Source organism: Heloderma suspectum, chromosome 2, assembly GCF_057233095.1.
Source record: "Heloderma suspectum isolate Gila_16-S chromosome 2, 16-S_ref, whole genome shotgun sequence".
NCBI classification, from domain to species: domain Eukaryota; kingdom Metazoa; phylum Chordata; class Lepidosauria; order Squamata; family Helodermatidae; genus Heloderma; species Heloderma suspectum.
Window position 1 is genome coordinate 66980629 of NC_139459.1, and position 17475 is coordinate 66998103.

At 42.4% G+C, this 17475-nt stretch overlaps 1 protein-coding gene across 1 annotated transcript in view; it reads left to right on the forward strand.

Moving 5' to 3' along the window:
- PPIP5K2 (diphosphoinositol pentakisphosphate kinase 2) overlaps positions 1–17475 on the forward strand; it is a 104357-nt gene that overhangs the window by 76094 nt on the left and 10788 nt on the right. Inside the window, exons 28-31 of the mRNA XM_084833809.1 lie at positions 522–641; positions 1585–1647; positions 5598–5747; positions 16413–16541. Coding sequence (XP_084689935.1) covers positions 522–641; positions 1585–1647; positions 5598–5747; positions 16413–16541 — 462 coding nt within the window. The remainder of the gene's footprint in view (positions 1–521; positions 642–1584; positions 1648–5597; positions 5748–16412; positions 16542–17475) is intronic.

Here is a 17475-nt window from a genome sequence, read left to right on the forward strand (position 1 = left end):
TTTATGGGATACATCTACATGAGCCACAAGTGGAACTTGTGCAAGAAATCTTGATTATATCCCATTGATATTAATATCATATCCCATTGATATTTTGCACTCAAAAATTAGATTTGATGCCATTTCCAGAGTTCAGTATTCATTTTTAAAGATTCAGTTACAAATTTAAAATATTTTACCTTGTATTTTACCCTTCCCCATCTCTTTTGATCTTTCATTGTCCCCATCTGGCAACTTTTTTCTTTGCCAACCCTGTCAACAGGAAATGAAATGAAATGAAATCCCTTCATTAAAGTCCAACTTTCTCTTTCATATAATTAGTAAAGGGAATTGTGAACTATAGAAGCACAATAAATTATGGTAGTTGAATCCTACAAGACATTACAAGCATATTTGTTTTAAGGCAATGCCAGAAGCTGCCTTTTGTGTGGTAAGGGTGATATGCTTGCATGCTGCATGGATCCCCAATGTGAATGGAAGAACACCTGGTTGCTGTATGTATTTTCTCTAACTCCCATCAGGGTCTCACTGTGCGAGCCTGTTTAGCACCTCTGTGCTCGGGGGTTCTTCAAGTGCACCTAACCTACAGGATTATGCTCGTACTCATCGTAAAAAGCTGACTTCTTCTGGCTGCATAGATGGTATGTGCACACTTTCGCACATGCACTTACACACACCCATTCATGCATACATCAAACACTAAAAAAAAGTCCTAGGCCTGTTGACTGAATAAAAGCCTAGATTACCATTCACTACTATTAATTTTAGGGGATTTTGCTGTCTGTTTCTCAAAACTTTATTTTATGTAGTTATTTATTGAACGCCTCATAAAATAATTTCTCTAGGCGTTTTACAGAAACATAATAATAAGATTGCAATAAAAACTATATAAAACTAATACATTTGCCAACTGAGTTTAATGATTGATTGAGTTTAATGGCATAGATATTTTTGTTTTTCCCTACTGTAACAAACATCATACATAACTGCAACACACATGGACACAAAGTTCAACCTATACAGAATTCTAGCATTTGAAAGAATATAACTTATTGTTTAAACCTGTGTATTTTGGTAATTATTTTCTGAAATTGGTTGGAAAAATTCATGAGAACCAGAGAAATCAAAGGGGAGATACATTCATATTTGTAAAGTACTAAAAAGAGGTCAATTTTTGTGTGAGTGTAAAAGTACTAGGGGCTTCAGATAATGAATAAAGTAGAAATGTCAGCACCAGATTTCCACTGCTGTTGCAATGCTTGTTAACATTCTTGAGGGTACAGAACATGTAACTTTTATCTTAATGTCACTTCCATTATATTAAATGATATCTGTGTGTAGCTTTGTATGCCAAAATCACAAGCTCACCCATTCTTTACACTCCATTAAACATATAGTAGTATCAACAAGCAAAGTTTATTTCTTTTAAAATCTGTTTTGGCCTATGCACTTTTCCCAATCACTTCTGCATGCCACTTAATTCTAACCTCCTTTTCATTTCCCCACCCCCTTCTGTTCTTTCTTAAAATGTCCCTCTTTTGGTAGCTGTTTTGAATTTCAGGTACCTGTTTTTCTCTTTCTCAGACACCACACGTGGTTCTGCTGTTAAAAGGTTTTCTATCTCATTTGCTCGACACCCAACCAATGGTATGTTTTGCTTTTATTTAAAAAAAAATATTCCCTTGCTTCATCCCTTCCAAAACATGGGGTGTATAGTATTGTCCACCATCAACCTTCCTAATTCCAACTGATCACAAGGCCATATGTTCAATTATTAGATACACTGATAGTTTGAATCCCTTTCCTCCCCTTTTAATTTTTTAATCTTTTTTTTTTTTTAATTCATGTATCCAAATCTTTTTTGGGGGGAAATAAAATGAATTCCATATCTAATTATACACATTCTTCCTAATGACTCAACCAGTGACCATGTCTAGTGTATGTTTAAAATCCTTTCTGACCTTAAACATCTCCTAGTTCTTTCTTCATAATATTCCTTATCTTCTTGCTGTGTTGGATATCCTTATCCTGAACCTTTGGAACTCGGCATGAGAACCGCTTGGCTAAATCAGGCCAAAGGCCCACCTACTCTAGCATTCTGTTTCCAACAGCAATCACTAGATGGTGCTGGGAAACTCATAACTAAGACATGAAACTGATGGCCTCTGTTTGTCTTCAGACTCAAGAGATACTGCCTTTGAACATGGAGATTCCATTTATCTAGCATAGATAGCAATTGTTGATAAGCCTATCCTCTTTCAACTCCAGTAGTCATTTATAATGAAATCTTGAGTCTGTGGTCTTATCTGTGGAAGTGACACTAGACTTAAAATACAAATTGACTGGGGGGAAAATCAAGTTGTTTACATATCTGTCAGTGACCAAGTAGACTATGTAACCTTATTTAAATACCCCTCCCTTTATGGAGGTAACTTAAGTGCTTTACTTAATGAGTTGCCTATTGTTGTATTTTCTTTTTGAAGTCTTTGGATGAATTCAAACTACGTTTTTGTTGTTGAAATTGGATATTGGAAAGTATCTTTTCCTCCTCACATATCAAACAGTTTGCACAAGCATTGCCACTTCCATCACAGGAACTGAGCTGGCCACTCCTCCAGGATAATGTCACACTCAATTTCTTCAACCTTATTCAAAATGTTTCCAGTACTATTCACTAATGGAATTCTGTGATAAGGTAGTGTGGTGTCTTACTGACACTGCAGATCTGTGTTTAATTCCTCTGATAATCTGCTGCATAGAAAACAGATAGTAATAAATCTACAGGTTTTCAGTCATGAAGAGCCTATAAATATTACTACAGCAATTCATAGTTACAAAGTTAAAAGCAGTCATGACCTTGAAAAAAGAGAAATGTGGACATTTACTCTAAGTCATCTAAAAAAAGAAGCTCAGCATATTAATGCAAAACAATTGAAAGTTGGGTTTTGAGAGCTAAACATTACATATTTTTAATGTTTTTAATCTTTGTAAACTGCCCAGAGAGCTTTGGCTGTTGGTCGGTATAGAAATGTAAATCATCATCATCATCATCAAATTAGGAGAATTCCTATTATATTGTCAGTAGCTGAGCACATTTTATCTAAATTTTATGTGTTTAGTATTCTTTAATCTCAACTGTGTTAATACAGATTTCTCTTATCCATTTAATATGTTTCCTCACATCTTTCACAATTTACTGCATGCTTTATGTACTACTTTGAAGCCAAAATGTGCTCCTTGATATACTTGGGGGTGGCTCTATCTGCTTTGAAAACATGGAGGAGTGGCATATTGTCTCTTCTTCACCTTTTAATTGGGGCCTCACCTTTTCTTTGCCTTCTGTAACTTTAATGATGCAACCTCTAACCCATTTCAGTCTTCTCCCTCCTTTCATCTTGTGTTCAAAGAACATGGTGAAACCATTATCTTCTGACAGTGCTTTACCTTATTTTCTGGGCCTCTATGCAGAACATCCAGACCTCTTTAGGTGCTGGTCCATTTCCTCTGAGGAATTTCTAGGCTCCAGTGGTATGTCTTTATAGCTTTCAAATGTAAGACGGCAGGGTGGCTTTCTAAGTTGCTGCGCTAACCCTTTCATTGTCTTGCATTTTGAAGGAAACCAATACGTTGCAATAGAAGTCAGCTCACAGTAGCAGATCATCAAACATTGGAAGGGATACTGTCCAGTATGTACGTAGCTTCTTTTAAAAAGACATGATACAAATAGGTTTCTAGTTTTCATTTTCAGTCCAATAGAAACGGCATCCTAGCAAATGTTTCAGAGTATTTCTAATAACCCAATAAGGAAGGAGCTAAAAGATGGGCATGTGCATAAGTGACAAGTTGGTTCTCATTGCCTAGGTAGGCAAAGCTAAAAGAAGTAAGCAAAAATATTATTTATAAAGTTAAGTTCCATTTTAAGTTTTTAAAAAGACCTTTATTGAACACTTTCTGTGCAGTGATAATGTCTAAGCATTAAAATAGACACAAATATAAAAAAGAAGAAAATAACTTGCCACTGAATTTCTTCTTGAGATCATACAGACGTGCACTCATACATATTTTTGGACTTTTCTCCAATCAGGGAAAGCTGCAGTTCTTGTGGAATTTACTGTAATGCAAAGAAAGGGTTTGCGCTTGCCTGCATGTGTAGTGTTGTATTTTTAGAAGATTTATTACCATATATTAAATACAATTAATTTGAATCACACAGAGAAGCTTAGCTGCTATAATTAAAGAAGGTATCAAAAGGTTCCTTGGCAAATTTTATTTTGCATATTAAATTTTATAGGGTTCCTTCTTCGTAAATGTAAGAACAGAACAGATATACCAAATAACAAATAACAGAAGTATTAGAATAACTGAGAATAGATCATGGAAGTTCACTTTATATTGCAGTTTAAGTGTGCTTTGAATTAAAAATGTGAATACTTCTTCAGTAACAATCCTCTCTCGTGGAAATAAAGGTCTTGGAAAAATCAGCAATCCAAGTAAAATTACAGTTTTGTTTTTCAAAACTATAAGATTGAAGCTTTTGATAGTTCCCCATTAAAAACAGGTCCATATAAAGTTTATATGGACATATTTTTTTGCGAGGAGCTGTCAAAATCAGTTCACAAAAGTGGTTTATCAAGTTTATACATGCATATCTTTTAAAAAATCAGTACTAATACAAGTGTGCATGTTTGGTTATGAAATGTCAGTATGCCTGAACTTATGTTGCCTAACACTGATCTTTTTGTCTATTTGTGATTTGACAGTAAGGGTTGTAAAAGTAATGAAACTGGGTATAAATAAAGTAAAGGAAAATTCTATAATCTTGCATTTTGAAGGTGTATCAAAGGGGATTGTCTTTGCTTTCCTCTGAGAAAATTGCAGTTTAAAATCTTTCACAGTCATATTTCCATTTGAGCTGAAAGAGCCAGCTCTAGTGGCTATGGAAATAACCTTGAGATATATTTAAAGTTTAACATAACTGATTTCTCAAGTCTGTCTTGTATTGAAGTTTATAAATTGGGTAGAGGGGGAACACCTAGAAGACATATCATACAAGAGTACAATGGATCAGTAGGACTTCATTTGTGTAAGTGGTGCTAAAATTGCTGCCTTAAACTCAAATATGCATGTTTTTGTATTATGTATATGCAGAACTGTGAGCTTAATATATTGTAAACTCTGACACCCTTTAGTCCAGCTCCATATTGCTCTAGTATCTGAAATGGTAACTAAAGTGTTATGGTATGTTTGCATGTGTTTTTATTCAAAATTTACTTGGGTGGGAACCAAAGTCATTTAGAGGAATGCTTGCCCCCCCCCCTTTCTCACTGTAGACTTGTATGTGTCATACATCCACCTATGCAAACTCCAGAAAGTCAAGCAAACTTTTGGAGCTGCCTCTGATGCAGGGCAAAAAAATTGTAGTTAGTAGCAGAAATCAGGAGAGCTCCACTGAGCTCTAAAAAGCTTGTGTACACATGGCACACACAGGTCTCTCTATATTCTGGCCTTTATGCTTACTTTTGCAGATTACTTCCTTGCCAGTCTAATAGCTTCCTTTTACGTTGGAAATCTGTGGTGTTTTTTCTTTTCTTTTTCAGGCTTTGAATTGTATTCCATGGTGCCTTCAATCTGCCCTCTAGAAACCCTCCATAACTCCTTATCATTAAAGCAGGTGGATGAATTTCTTGCCTCCATTGCTGCCTGTACTTCATGTGAAAATTTTCCAGAGACATCCACAGTTTCTCTTCGTAATTATCTTTGTTCTCTATTTTTCAGACTGTAAAACACTGCTGGGCATAAACAGTCCATTAAAATACCAGTCTTAGTGTTTCCTGGTGTAGGATCGGTGTAGGATCAATCAGCCCCAAATTTAATCAAATAAGTATTTCCTCATTTCCCCCAAGAACTGGCATATCACCATACCACCCACACTGCTGCTGACTTCTCAACTGTATTTGAAGTACAGGAAAATGTAATTTAATTTAAATAGGTCACACAATATGATTGTAACACAACTGTTGTATGCTGTGTAGAACATCATTATAGTAACAAAGGTTATTTGTCCAATTAGAAATGGGTGAGATCCAAAGAAGTTCATGTCCAATAGGCTTTTATTCCACACACCATATATGCATTCCAATCTCTGCGCTAGAAGAGATTCTAGAAAGCTAGAACCTAGTTTTTAAAATCCAGAAAAGCTTCAAATGCAGTTGTAGAGGTGGGGAGATGCTGTTGGGAGTGAAGGCCCTGCATGCACACAAGCAGCCCCTTCCCCATGTACCTAAAGACACAGAAGTCCTCCCATGCACCTAGAGCACCTTATAGCCAGATTAGTGAGGCTGGGTGACCAGCCAGATGGGCGATTAATAAATTTAATAAATAAATATAAATAAAAAAATAATGGGCAATCCTCCACAGTTCGTGGGGGAACCCTACTGAGTGGGGTAGGATGGGGTTCAGGGAAAAAGGGTATCCCTGAAAATTGGGTGGAGGCACCTTATTGATATATTACAATGTACCCGCTTTTCCAGAACACCAGTGTTCAGAAAGTAATATGACCATTGATGTTTTATGCAGAATACTACTTCAACATTGATCATGTGCAGTTCTTCTTCATGGCCTGTATGCATCACACATATGGGCTCTGCACCTGCATGGAGCCTCGATTCAGGAAGCTGAAGAATTTTGGCGGGAACCCCTTCCCCACCATTCTAGTGCGCATGTCCCTAGCAGATGCTTGCTCATTCCCTCAGTTCTCTTTCAATCACCATTATGTGCGGCTCGTAGGGAAGGAACTTCTCTCATCACTTGCTGTTTTAAAAAGCATTTTTCTGACGAAAAAATGAGGTTTTTCCCTTGATCGCTCTCACGGGCTTATGGCCCTCAGGACCCCCTTCCAAAAGTTCACCCACTACGAGGCAAAACTACCGCCCTCAAACAGGCACTCTCTCTGCCTGTTCTGCCTTGGTCAGGGGCATATCATTGAGGCTTGTCCTCATTATAAAGCCTTCTTGAAACAAATGAGAAGAAACAGGTCAGATTGGCTAAAACCCGCGCCTTGGAAAAGGGCACTGGAATCAATAGAGGAGCCAAAAGATATGGCAAACCTGCGAGTTTGGCACTCACACAACCCGCCTGCCACGCAGGAGCCTGCTGCAGTGCCTTCAGCATTGTACTCCGCCGAGTACACAACATCCCCCCACTATGGCTGATCTTTGGTGTTTACACTGGTGAAAAGACTAGCAAAAAAAGGCAAAAGTCTGTGAGCAGGCTAGTCTGCACACTCGAAGAAGAAGAAAAAGACTTCTAAAGGGTCGTATGATTTTGCTCAGAAGCAAGCATCAGAACTCTTGGGTCTTTATGATTCTGCATTGTGACTGGGATCGGTCCATACAGGCTATATCGGCCAGCACTCTGACTCAGGATGAAGAGTCAACCGTCCCAGTCGTTTTGGTACACACCTCTCTGGATCGACAGCAACCACTGCTACAGGCTGTGTCTCCCACTGCTCCACCAATGCCTACTAGTCGGATGCAATTGCCTGTACCGACAGCCTTACCCACTGCTCCACCAATGCCTACTAGTCGGATGCAATTGCCTGTACCGACAGCCTTACCCACTGCTCTGCCAATGTTATGTTCACCAATTCTGACATTGAATCCTAGGCAGGTGGGGGAACCCATCCCAATAACATCTACATTAGACGGCGAGATCCAGAACCCACCTCCGATGGAACTGATCCCTCAACCACATCGTCATTATAGGTTGTAAAGCCATGGTACAGCCCATAATTGCTGCCCACATTCACCTGAGTTGGTGTGGTCATGTGCCTCCACTACAAGAGGTCATGCCCCTAGTTTTTACAAGCGAAACTGATATCGGGAACGGTCTAGATCACCACTCTCAGACAAGCGAAACTGATATCGGGAATGGTCTAGATCACCACTCTCAGAGTGGGACAGCTCTTCAGCATGCGAATTGTGGGATAGGAGACTCCAGGATTGGGTTGACTACTGTAATGAGCCATACAGTTGGTACCACTTTCACCATCCTTACCCTCCCTACTGGGGAGAAAGTCATTATTGTCGACACGTATCTGCTCCAGACCAACTGGTCATTCCCTGCCTTTGGGCATCAATCATGCCACCTATTCAGCAGCCGCTGCCAGTTCGGCAGCAAGACATTCAGCCTGCCTTACCGTCTGTCCAGCCACAAATGCCTCAGCAACAGAACATTTTGCCAGTGTTACTACAGCCACAAGCTGTTCAGTTACAGGCCGCTTTGGCTGTTAACCAGCAACCATCTGCACTATCTTTTGGTGCACAAATGGATATAGGCAGTGCTCAGTCCCTCCCTATGAAAATAAAGGAGAAGTGCTTACCATGTCAAGTCCCTCCAGCGTCTGGAATGGAAAGTTACCCGTCAGATACTACATCTCAGTCTTCCTGCCTTCTCTCCATCTTCTCGCCAGATGCAATTGTTGGCGCCAATGAAGCCATATCCCTGTCAGAGGATCTGGGACAATTTTCCAACCAGATTCTCAGAATGGCACAGGCTTTGGGCCTAGAGACTCAGCAGGTAGCTTCCACAGTGCAAGACCCTGTTTTCGATTCCATAAATGCAGAGTATTTCAGACTGGTTGCCATTCCTCTACTCCCAACATTAGAGGAAACCATCAAACAATCATGGGAAGCACCTTCCACTATGCCACCAATATCAAAGCTTGGAGGGTATGTACCGTTTGCAAGAGGCCAATACTGAGTACCTCATCAAACATCCAACCCCAAATTCAATGGTCATCGAAGCCACACAGAGCAAGGCCCACAGGGGTCACTCCTCTCCAACGGACAAGGAGGGCAGATGCCTGAACGTACTTGGGAGGAGACTATATTCCTCCACAGCAATGGGCCTTAAAATATTGAACTACCAGGTGGCAGTGTCGGGGTACCAGCTACTGCTATGGGACAAAGTGGGCTGTCTTCTTGAGAATCTTCCAGATGGCTGGGTCGTTTCTTCCAATAGGAGGCTCTGAAGCTGCCCAGACAGCAAATAAATACATTGCACCACCAAGGTTATTGTGATCCAGCAGTGCTAGTTGGATCCATAGCCCTACTTTGCCATGCCTGGTTGAGGTCGTACGGTCTTCCACAGGAAGCCAAGAAATGTATCGAGGACTTATCCTTCGATGGGCAAGTCTTGTTCAACACAAAACCTTATGATGCACTTGATTTGGTATCGAAGGCCCATACCACAGCACGTCGTATGGGTTTTATGTCTCAGCAGCTTCCCAGGCAATGGCACTGGTTTCAGTCATCTGACACTTGGTACCAACCTCATCAGCCAGCTACAGCACAACAACATCAGCAACAACGGTCACAGGCAGGGCAGTTGGGGAAATCATTCCCAACTTTGAAGCGCTGCAATTGCAGGAAACCCGACAACAGAAGTAAGCGGCACCTTTAACTCATTTCCTGCAATCCTTCCTCACCTTGTGACCCAAATGCCCATTTTTGGAACGTGTCTGTCTGCTTAGCATTGCTGCTTGGCGCAATATCACATCAGACTCCTGGGTCCTTGCAGTAGTCCAGAGGGGCTACCAGATCAGGATCTGTACCCACCCCGCTCTCGGTACCGTGCTGGTGACTGCTCTGTCCCCAGTGCTACATACCAAAGTTCAGACCCTCCTTGAGAAAGAGGCGATCGAGCCTGTCCCTCAAACTCAATTTCAGGACAGGTTCTACTCAAGGTACTTCACTGTACTGAAGAAGGTACAGTACCAGTTTCCTGGAGGAAAAGGCTATCAATGGCTACTAGTCATGATGGCTATGTGTTACCTCCAGTACCAGAGGCAGTGAGCCTATGTACACCAGTTGCTGGAGAACATGTGTGGGAGGGTGCTGTTGCGCTCATGCCCTGCTTGTGGGTCCCTGGTCAACAGCTGGTTGGCCACTGTGTGAACAGAATGCTGGACTAGATGGACCCTTGGTCTGATCCAGCATGGCTGTTCTTCAGTTCTTATGTTCTTAAGGGTGGAGGGCTTTGGCCTTCATGGACATTCAACAGCTGAATCTGTTCTTCTCACCCAGGAAGTTCTGCATGGTTTCTCTGGCATCTATCCTGCCTCTCCTCTCTCAAGGAGATTGGTTTGCCTCTATCAACCTCAAGGACACCTATTTTCACGTCACCATAAAGAAATCACACCAACGCTACCTCCGCTTTTCCATCAGTACCACCTACCAATTCTGGATGCCACTGTTCGTTCTCACCACCACCACAAGGGTATTCACCAAGTGCATGGTAGTTGTCTGTTCCCACCTGTGACTGCAAGGTGAAGAGGTCTATCTGTACATAGACCATTGGCTGTTGGTGGTGTCAACGAAAGATCATCTTCGGTTGATAGAGGTGACCTGCAATTTCCTTCAGGAGCTTGGACTTTGTATCAATGCAGAGAAATTGCATCTTGTACCGACACAGCAGATCCAATTTATTGGGGTGTTATTGAACTCCAACTGGGCCGCACCTTCTTACCCGATACCAGGGTAAAGGTGCTGATTTCCCTGGCATTAGAACTGCAGATGAACAGATCTACCATGGCGCTCAGTCTAACGTCTCCTGGGTTTCATGGCTGTGATGATGGCTGTCATTCACTCGGTTGCATATGAGAACTCCCAAACTGGTTCATACACAATTTCAATACCACTCACGATGTCCATCAAACCAAACTGTCTGCCCCCGGACATCAAAGACTCTCTCCAATGGTGCTCAGTATTGAGCAATCTAACCCAGGGAATGCTGTTCCTTCAGCCCTCTCCATCCAGGATTGTGACTATGGATGTGTCACTCTCCAGATGGGGAGCTCACTGTCTGGGCCTCATGGTCCATGGACGATTTGTTGTTGTTGTTGTTTTTCAGTCGTTCAGTTGTGTCCGACTCTTCGTGACCCCATGGACCATAGCACGCCAGGCCTTCCTGTCCTGCACTCTCTCCCGGAGTGTGCTCAAGTTCATATTCATTGCATCGGTGATGCTATATAGCCATCTCATCCTCTGTCGTCCCCTTCTCCTTTTGCCTTCAGTCTTTCCCAGCATCAGGGTCTTTTCCAGAGAGTTTTCTCGTCGCATTAGGTGGCCAAAATATTTGAGCTTCAGCTTCAGTATCTGTCCTTCAAATGAGCAGTCAGGGTTGATTTCCTTTAGGATGGACTGATTTGACCTCCTTGCAGTCCAGGGGACTCGTAAGAGTCTTCTCCAGCACCACAGTTCGAAAGCATCAATTCTTCGGTGCTCAGCCTTCCTTATAGTCCAGCTCTCACAGCCATACATTACTACTGGGAAAACCATAGCTTTGATTAGACGGACCTTTGTCGGCAAGGTGATGTCTCTGCTTCTTACTATGCTGTCTAGGTTGGCCATAGCTTTCCTCCCAAGGAGCAAGCGTCTTTTAATTTCATGGCTACAGTCACCGTCTACGGTGATCTTGGAGCCCAAGAAAGTAAAATCTGTCACTGCTTCCATTTCTTCCCCTTCTATATGCCAGGAAGTGATGGGGCCAGATGCCATGATCTTAGTTTTTTTAATGTTGAGTTTCAAACCAGCTTTTGCACTTTCCTCTTTCACCCTCAACAACAGGCTCTTTAGATCCTCTTCGCTTTCTGCCATTTGGGTGGTATCGTCTGCATATCGGAGGTTGTTGATAATTCTCCCGGCAATCTTAATTCCGACCTGTGATTCATCCAACCCCGCGTTTCTCATGATGTACTCTGCATATAAGTTTAATAAGCAGGGCGACAATATGCAGCCTTGTCGTACTCCTTTCCCAATTTTGAACCACTCGGTTGTTCCTTGTCTGGTTCTTACTGTTGCTTCTTGACCCTCGTACAGGTTTCTCAGGAGACAGGTAAGTTGGTCTGGTACTCCCATCTCTTTCAGAATTTGCCACAGTTTGTTGTGATCCACACAATCAAAGGCTTTAGCGTAGTCAATGAAGCAGAAATAGACGTTTTTCTGGAATTCTCTTGCTTTCTCCATGATCCAGCAAACGTTGGCGATTTGATCTCTAGTTCCTCTGCCTCTTCGAAACCCAGCTTGTACTTCCGGTAGTTCTCGGTTCTCATACTGCTGAAGCCTAGCTTGTAGGATTTTGAGCATCACCTTGCTGGCATGTGAAATGAGCGCAATTGTGCGGTAGTTTGAACACTCTTTGGCGTTGCCCTTCTTTGGAATTGGAATGTAAACTGACCTTTTCCAGTCTTGTGGCCACTGTTGAGTGTTCCAGATTTGTTGGCATATTGAATGCAGCACTTTAACAGCATCATCTTTTAGGATTTTAAATAGCTCAGCTGGAATACTGTCATCTCCGCTAGCTTTATTGTTAGTAATGCTTCCTAAGGCCCACTTGACTTCACTCTCGAGGATGTCTGGCTCAAGTTCAGTGACCGCACTATCATGGCTATCAGGGACATTCAGATCTATCCTGTATAGTTCTTCTGTGTATTCTTGCCACCTCTTCTTAATCTCATCTGCTTCTGTTAGGTCCCTGCCTTCTTTGTCCTTTATCATGCCCGTCTTTGCACAAAACGTTCCCTTGAGATCTCCGATTTTCTTGAAAAGATCTCTAGTCTTTCCCATTCTATTGTTTTCCTCGATTTCTTTGCATTGTTCATTTAAGAAGGCCTTCTTGTCTCTCCTTGCTATTCTCTGGAACTCTGCATTCAGTTGGATATATCTTGCCCTTTCTCCCTTGCTTTTCGCTTCCCTTCTTTCCTCAGCTACTTGTAAAGCCTCATCAGACAGCCACTTGGCTTTCTTGCATTTCTTTTTCTTTGGGATGAATTGAGTTGCTGCCTCCTGAACAACGTTACGGACCTCCGTCCATAGTTCCTCAGGCACTCTGTCTATCAGGTCTAATCCCTTAAATCTATTCCTCACCTCCACTGTATATTCATAAGGGATATGATTGAGGTCATACCGGAATGGTTTAGTGGTTTTCCCTACGTTCTTCAATTTAAGCTGAAATTTTGCAACAAGAAGCTCATGATCTGAGCCACAGTCAGCTCCAGGTCTTGTTTTTACTGACTGTATAGAGCTTCTCCATCTTTGGCTGCAAAGGACATAATCAATCTGATTTCGATATTGACCATCTGGTGATGTCCATGTGTAGAGTCGTCTCTTGTGCTGTTGGAAAAGAGTGTTTGCTATGATCAGTGTGTTCTCTTGGCAAAACTCGGGGTATTAGCTTTTGTCCTGCTTCATTTTGTACACCAAGGCCATGCCTGCCTATTATCCCGGTGATTTCTTGACTTCCTACTTTAGCATTCCAATCCCCTATGATGAAGAGGACATCTTTTTTTGGTGTTAGTTCTAGAAGGTGTTGTAGGTCTTCATAGAACCGATCAACCTCAGCTTCTTCGGCATCAGTGGTTGGGGCATAGACCTGAATTACTGTGATGTTGAATGGTTTGCCTTGGATTCGTACTGAGATCATTCTATCGTTTTTAAGATTGTACCCCAGTACTGCTTTTCCCACCCTTTTGTTGACTATGAGTGCTACTCCACTTCTTCTAAGGGATTCTTGCCCACAGTAGTAGATATGATGGTCACCTGAATTAAATTCGCCCATGCCTGTCCATTTTAGTTCACTGATCCCCAAGATGTCGATGTTCAATCTTGCCATCTCCTGTTTGACCACCTCCAGCTTACCTTGATTCATTGATCTGACATTCCAGGTTCCTAAACAATATTGTTCTTTACAGCATTGGATTTTCTTTTCACCACCAGACACATCCACAGCTGAGTGTCCTTTAGGCTTTGGCCCAGCCGCTTCACTCTTTCTGGCGCTACTTGGAAATACCCTCTGCTCTTCCCCAGTAGTATATTGGACACCTTCCGACCTGAGGGTCTCATCTTCTGGCGTCATCTCTTTTAGCCTTGTGATACGTTCCATGGGGTTTTCTTGGCAAGAATACTGGAGTGGGTTGCCATTTCCTTCTCCAGTGGACCACATTTTGTCAGAACTCTCCACCATGACCTGTCCATCTTGGGTGGCCCTGCACGGCATAGCTTATGGCTTCACTGAGTTATGCAAGCCCCTTCGCCACAACAAGGCAGTGATCCATGAAGGGGCCATGGACGATTGGCGGCCAACAAAGCCACACAGCGTATCAACCTTCTGGAGTTAAGAGCAGTGGACAAAGTGCTTTGTGCGTTTGAACTGGACCTGGTGGCCAGATTGGTCCAGGTCACTTCAGACAATACAACTGTTGACACATATTTGACAGGAAGGTACCAGGTCTCTCCCACTGCTCACCCTTACACCCCAGAATTTCCACTGGTACATAGCCCTTTGATCTGATTTGTGGCAATACATGTGGCTGGTGTCAACAGTGTCCTGGCTGATCAGCTCAACTGGACCATGCTGACCTCCGACGAGTGGGAATTGGACAAAACATTTCTGAACAGCCTCTTCCAGCTTTGAGGGATGCTAGAAATCAACCTTTTTGCCATGAGGGAGAATGCAGCAGAGCAGGCCAAAGCCTGGAATCAATAGGCAATGCCTTCGTATTTCGGTCTGCAGCAAAGCGGGCCAAAGCCCAGGATTGATAGGTAATGCCTTCATATTTCAGTGGACACGGTCACTGTTCTACCTGTTCCCCCATTTCCTCTAATGACTAGGGTCCTACTGAAGATCGCAATGGATGGCACAGAGTGCATCATTGTGACACTGTGATGAGCCAGCCTTGGTTCACCCTGCTACTCAAAATGGCAAAAAGTCAGTACCAATGGTTCCTGTTGCATCATTCTCTCCTCACGAGAGAGAATAGCTGAATCTGCCATTCAAACCTGACAAATCTCTGCATGACAGGGTGGAAGATTGGGTAACGGATGCTGCTTTGGCTCCGGCAGCAATCCAGATGATCCTGGATGTCTCCTGTAAGCCATCTATGCAGTGTTCTTACTCAAGAAAATGGGCTGCTTTTTCTCATGAGCAGTGTTTTCACCCACCCCTGTTCTTTTTGCACCAAATTCTCCAGTTTCTCCTGTCTCTTTTTGAGGAAGGACTCAAATTGCCATCTCTCGGAGTTTACTTCTCCACTATCACTGTGTTTCACCATTCTGTTGAGGGATTTTCTGTGTTCTCGCATCTGACAGCAAAAAGATTTCTGAAAAGGATAAAAAAATACACTCAGCATTCATTGTGCCCAGGCTTTTTATAAGTTGAGGACTGAACAGTTTCAACTGTCACCACCTCTTTGTCAGCTACAGTGGCAGGTGCAAGGGCCAGCCTCTCGACTCAGTGCTTCATATCTTGGGTCATTAAGACTGTCGTATGAGCTGTCTGGCCTCCAACTGTCTGCTGCAGTCCTAGCTCACTGTAGTCATTCATTCAGCCGAAACCGATCAACCTCAGCTTCTTCGGCATCAGTGGTTGGGGCATAGACTTGAATTACTGTGATGTTGAATGGTTTGCCTTGGATTCGTACGGAGATCATTCTATCGTTTTTGAGATTGTACCCCAGTACTGCTTTTCATACCCTTTTATTGACTATGAGTGCTACTCCATTTCTTCTAAGGGATTCTTGCCCACAGTAGTAGATATGATGGTCACCTGAATTAAATTCACCCATGCCTGTCCATTTGAGTTCGCTGATTCCCAAGATGTCGATGTTCAATCTTGCCATCTCATGTTTGACCACCTCCAGCTGACCATGATTCATTGATCTGACATTCTAGATTCCTAAACAATATTGTTCTTTACAGCATCGGATTTTCTTTTCACCTCCAGACACATCCACAGCTGAGTGTCCTTTCGGCTTTGGCCCAGCTGCTTCACTCTTTCTGGCGCTACTTGGAAATTCCCTCTGCTCTTCCCCAGTAGTATATTGGACACCTTCTGACCTGAGGGGCTCATCTTCTGGCATCATATGTTTTAGCCTTGTGATACGTTCCATGGGGTTTTCTTGGCAAGAATACTGGAGTGGGTTGCCATTTCCTTCTCCAGTGGACCACATTTTGTCAGAACTCTGCCATGACCTGTCCGTCATGGGTGGCCCTGCATGGCATAGCTTATGGCTTCACTGAGTTATGCAAGCCCCTTCACCACAACAAGGCAGTGATCCATGAAGGTATTTTTTGTGTAAATTTCTCTCAGTTACGAGGCCACAGGGTCAGTCTCAAGGAACTGAGGGAATGAGTGGGAACCCGCAAAGGACATGTGCACTAGGACAGCAGGCGGGGGGTTTCTGCCAAAATTCCTCAGCTATAGAAGCTTCCCAAATCAAGGCTCCATGCAGGTGCAGAGCCCATATGTGTGAATGCATAGATGACCACTCAAAGAACTAGTTACAGGTAGCAACGTGTCTTTACTTGGTCAAGACTAAGACAAAACAGCTTTATTTGTTTGTTTAACCCTTTCAGCTTCTCCATCATTTCTGGAGTGCAGGTCAACAAGAAAAGATTCTTTAAATACATACACCCCTGCTAAAATCCAACCAACATCATTTGAAGATTTTTTGGTTCGGCGAACTGTGGAGAAATGTTCCTCAGGTAAGTAATGTTTGAAAAGGCCAGAGTAGTTTAAATCTTTTCATATCTGTATAGTTATTAATAACTTAGTATGTGAGATACCATATAACTTTGCTTTAAGATTAGAAACATTTAAGAATATTTTGGTCTACTTGAATCTTTACATACCTGATTTTATTTCCTTGTTTTATCTGTGTCAAATATTTTATCAATTACTATTGAATTATACAATCTGTATAAATATTTCTTGCGTAGCAATTGTCACATTAAAAAGTGGCTGATAAGCAGGCCATATTCACATTGGTACTCCGTCTATGGCAGTGCACATGGGAAGAGGGAGGCTGACATATAGAATTTAAGTAATTAAATTCTATCCACCAGGGGAAATGATTAACCTAGTAAACTATCTTACAGAAGACCTGATTTCACACCTGTTGTTTAAAAGGAGATGAAGAAACAAGCTGCCCTGCAGATCTTGGTTTAATATAATGTTACTGGCCACAGATGAAAGCCCCTTGCATATAACTGCAGAGCATGCACACCTGCTGTTGCACACAAGGAGGTCCCTGGACTTTCTTACTACTTAACAAGTGACCAGCACTGTTCAGATTGCTTCCAATGCCTTTCTTTGTTCCTTGGGTGTCAATAAGAAATAACATATTAAAAATACGATGCCCTTGTATTTTAAAAAATAATTCTTCATGGTTGCCGTGCATCGCACATATGGGCTCTCTGCCAGCCCTGAGCCTCATTCAGGAAACTTCTAAAGCTGAGGAAGGTTTTGGCAGGAACCCTCCCCCACCACCCACTATGCATGTTCCCGCCCATTCTCTCAGTTCTTTCGACTGCCTAGCCAGTTGCCTCTACGAGAGCTTCCTCCATATTTGGATAACATTATCGGTGCTTTGCACTATTGCTGAGAACTTGTTTCTTTTTTTTTTCTTTTAATTTATAG